Source organism: Cariama cristata, unplaced genomic scaffold, assembly GCF_000690535.1.
Source record: "Cariama cristata isolate BGI_N322 unplaced genomic scaffold, ASM69053v1 scaffold44137, whole genome shotgun sequence".
Taxonomy (NCBI): Eukaryota; Metazoa; Chordata; class Aves; order Cariamiformes; family Cariamidae; genus Cariama; species Cariama cristata.
Window position 1 is genome coordinate 11,542 of NW_009626764.1, and position 3,783 is coordinate 15,324.

At 40.9% G+C, this 3,783-nt stretch overlaps 1 protein-coding gene across 1 annotated transcript in view; it reads left to right on the top strand.

The window, feature by feature from the left end:
• Nucleotides 1–3,241, top strand: part of TRNAU1AP (tRNA selenocysteine 1 associated protein 1) — an 11,952-nt gene extending 8,711 nt beyond the window's left edge. Inside the window, exons 6-8 of the mRNA XM_009704144.1 lie at nt 587–749; nt 1,330–1,363; nt 3,105–3,241. Coding sequence (XP_009702446.1) covers nt 587–749; nt 1,330–1,363; nt 3,105–3,241 — 334 coding nt within the window. The remainder of the gene's footprint in view (nt 1–586; nt 750–1,329; nt 1,364–3,104) is intronic.
• The last annotated feature ends 542 nt before the right edge of the window (nt 3,242–3,783 follow it).

The window sequence follows — 3,783 nt, forward strand, 5'->3', positions numbered from 1 at the left end:
CGACTATGTGCATTGAAGACCACCCAGTTCAGTGGGAATGGGGACGAGTCTTTGCTTAGGCTTCTGTACAATAGTGGCAGAAGGGAGAGGTTTTTCTCCGTTTTTACTAAAGAAAACCCCAGTTCTTTTGCAAGACTTTAAGTCATTAACTCTTCATGTAAAGCAAGACTCAGGAAGCTGCAGAGTACTTAACTTCATCCTATTTATCAGAAGGAAAAAGGGACCCAAGAATCTGGATCATGGTTCAGGATTATTCTAAACTGGTGCTCATAGTCCTGAACTCTTGCCTTCCCAAAGCCAGGAAGTGATACTAAATTAATTCATAAAGAATGAAAGCAATGTTTATTAATGAAGATGAATATGAATACAGGAAAGGGCGTTAAATGTAAACCAGTTCTTTCTTTCTGCAAATGTATGCAAATGATAAATACTGCTGCAGTAAATAGTGAAGACATTTTAAAGACTGAAATTTGCATGTTAGACTAAGCCTTGTCTATGTACCATGTTGTATCTTAAGCTATTTCACTGCTTTTTTGCATAATTGTTCTGCATTATTTGCAACTTATTCCTGCTTTATTTTTTTAAGTAATCGTGTGAAACCAATGGAGTACAATCAGATGTACAACTATAATTATAACCAATATTACCAACAATATCACAACTACTATGCCCAGTGGGGCTATGACCAGAACACGGGCAGTTACAGCTACAGCTATCCCCAGTACGGATACACGCAGAGCACAATGCAGGTAGGACAGCGCGACAGACTCGCTCTTCAATCATCTGTCAGCACAGAAACACGACGTAGCTTACGAAACAGCGATGGGCACGTTTTATCTTCAAGTTCTGGGGTCTTAATATAGCTACTTGATGAGGAAGCAAGACTGTTTAGCAGAGCCTGGTGTGTACTGTTGCCTTATGTGGGAGATATTGCTGGGACTGGAGGGGTAAAAAGGTCTGGAGGACACAAAAGATCTCTTAATACGTTTGTCATGGTACAAGGGTTCTCTTGGTAAGAGCAGTCGGACAGGCAGTGCTAAAACTGCCTTCTGGAATCCTTCATAAGCCTTGTTTTAGAGGATAGGACAGACCAGGACAGCCACCCAACTTTACCACAGGAATTTCAAGAACTGCTGCCTCTGTGAGAAGTTCAGTGTGGGATCTCCCCCATGGAGTCTGTTGGGAGTGGAACACAGGGCTTATGTGTGAAGGATTCTGTTGTAATCACTCAGATATAAAAGTCAGTGTATGACAGTAGTAATCAACAGGTGATGTTCGTAAAAGAAAATAGAAGTTCGGCTGTCCTAAGGGTTTTGTTTTTCCTTGCAGACATATGAAGAAGTTGGCGAGGATGCATTGGAAGGTACGTTTCTCGAATTCTATGTTGAAGTTGTCTGTTCGTTCTGCACTGATTAGAGATAGTCTTTCTCAAATTGGCCCTTAATTTCAATGTATAGTATACTTTTATCTTTGGGTAAATCTGAAGTCTGAGAAAATTTGTGGGTCGCTGTCACCTCGCACGATTGTATCCTTATTTTACAATTACTGTTCCTAGTCTGAACCTTGTGAGGACTGAAACTAATTGACTTCACTAGTGTTGAGATTTTAATCTTCTATAGTACTCAAACTTTTGTCATTTTTTTAGTACTTTTTTCTGGTATGCTACAAAAACAATGTAGATATTCTGTTTTTCTGTAAAGTCTTGGAATTTAGAGCCCAAGACACTTCACTGTCCTTTTAATTGAAAAAAGAAATAGTATCAGTTCGCAGACTGATAAAATATTTGCTTTAGCTGTCGTTGCTTGAAATGGGCCACTAAACCATATTGGAGTTTTAGATACACATATGAGCAGTTTTCATTTATTGATACAAGAAAAAAATCTAGCATACTAGCGCTTCCAAATTTCTGTCTTGAGTGGAATATGCACTATGTAGTGTGTCTTATCCTTCTCTTTTAAAAAAACCCTAAAATTACATGGTAACAGTGGAAAGCAGCTGGATCCTTTATAGGATCCGTAGGTATCAGTAATGGTGTCAATGAGAAAGCCCTTAATGGCTTTTAAAAGCATTACAGGAGAGCTTTCCTTTCTCTGAAACTAACACACCAGTACTATAGTACTGGGGTGTCTTTTTCTCATTGATTAAATTAATATGTTGAAATTCAGGAAACTGAAATAATGTATTGCCAGTGTATCATTCCTTTTTCTTTATTCTGTTCTCCTGTGATGTGTTACAACATGACGTAACTAAAGCCAAACATGTTTACAAGCATTTTATTGCTTATGTGTTTTGTAGTTTTTCCATTCAGTTAGCTAGTTGCTCTGCACTCTTATAGTCGCTTACTAACCTATGTGATTGTGCTACTCTGATAACCCGAGCTTTAGATCGTGGGTGTTGTTAGGTGAGCTTTACATCCTACAAGTGGTTTGGGAAATACGATGAGTTGGTTATTGTGAAATGTTAAGTGTGCATTGGTAGCAGCAGAATTGTACCCTCTGGGTTGCTCTCCTGCTCCAAAATGCTTTACCAACATTTGTTCCAACTGTAAAATAGGAGACATAGTCATACGTAATTCACTGGGTGTCGCTGGCACTTCTTTGGTTACTAACTGTGAAATGCTTTGAGATGTTTGAGGCTTTGGCAGATGAGCTCTGGTGACTCTTGTTGCAGCAGCGTAAGACGCTACCGTCCCCCGCCATCCACTCTGACCCAGTAGTGGAGGGAGCAGAACGGAACGTGTGCCTGCGCCTCCGCTCCTCCACTTTGCAGTCCGGTGCCTTAGTGCCAACCCACCTTCTTTGGCAGTTTAAGTGGCTACACTGGGCTGCGAGGTGCAGGTATGCGTTCTCTCTGTTGACTCTGCTATGGGGGCAATCACCACTGGAAAGAGGGACGTATTTGGATATAGTTATTTCTTATCCCATTGCAGAAAGGTTTACTAGGGCTAATCTAGTCAGGTTCACGATTGGGCAAGTGCTGGGAATGTTTTGTGACTCCCCCCACGTTAGTTTTAATAAAACTAACATGTTTATGGGGTGGGTGTTTTTTTTTCCTAACACATTTGGCGTGCGACCTATTTGTCTGTCTGTCTTTTCCTCCTTTAGATCCAACGCCTCAGTTAGACGTCCATGAAGCAAATAAACAGTTTATGGAACAGAGTGAAGAGCTCTATGATGCCTTGATGGACTGTCATTGGCAGCCTTTGGACACTGTCTCGTCAGAGATTCCAGCCGTGTTATAGCCTCGTTGCTGAGGCACTGTGTCTGTGTGACAAGCCTGCCAGCGCGCTCCGGACTGTTAATGCTGCACCTGGATCCTGCAGTAGTGAGGGGTGGCCCTTTCTCCACCCGGGTCTGTTACTTGAAGTACAGGAGGACTGTGGCCTTTCCTGTACGGAACGAGTATCGTAGGAGCATCATGGTAACTTTTATTCATGGTGAAAGTTAGAACTGCAACACTTTTATTCCTTTTGTCTTGAAATGAACTCTTAATACTTATTGGGAATTGTAATTTATAAACTTTCAACGAGATGGCACAGGGGAAAGACTCTACTCCAACGTACAATAAAAAAGTTGGTCTTTTAAGTAAAATTACCCTTTGCATTTTGGTTCCTGCCCATCTTTCTGTTTTGCTGCCCATTTAACTGTCTTCAGTCATTTGATCCAACTCTCATGAATGTGTTAATTTTAAAAAATCATTGTTGGATACCACTAAAATGTCTCAAAAGCTTTCCAGTGACTGGGTAAGGTTGCTGTAACTTGAGCACGGGAAAGAACCATGTAG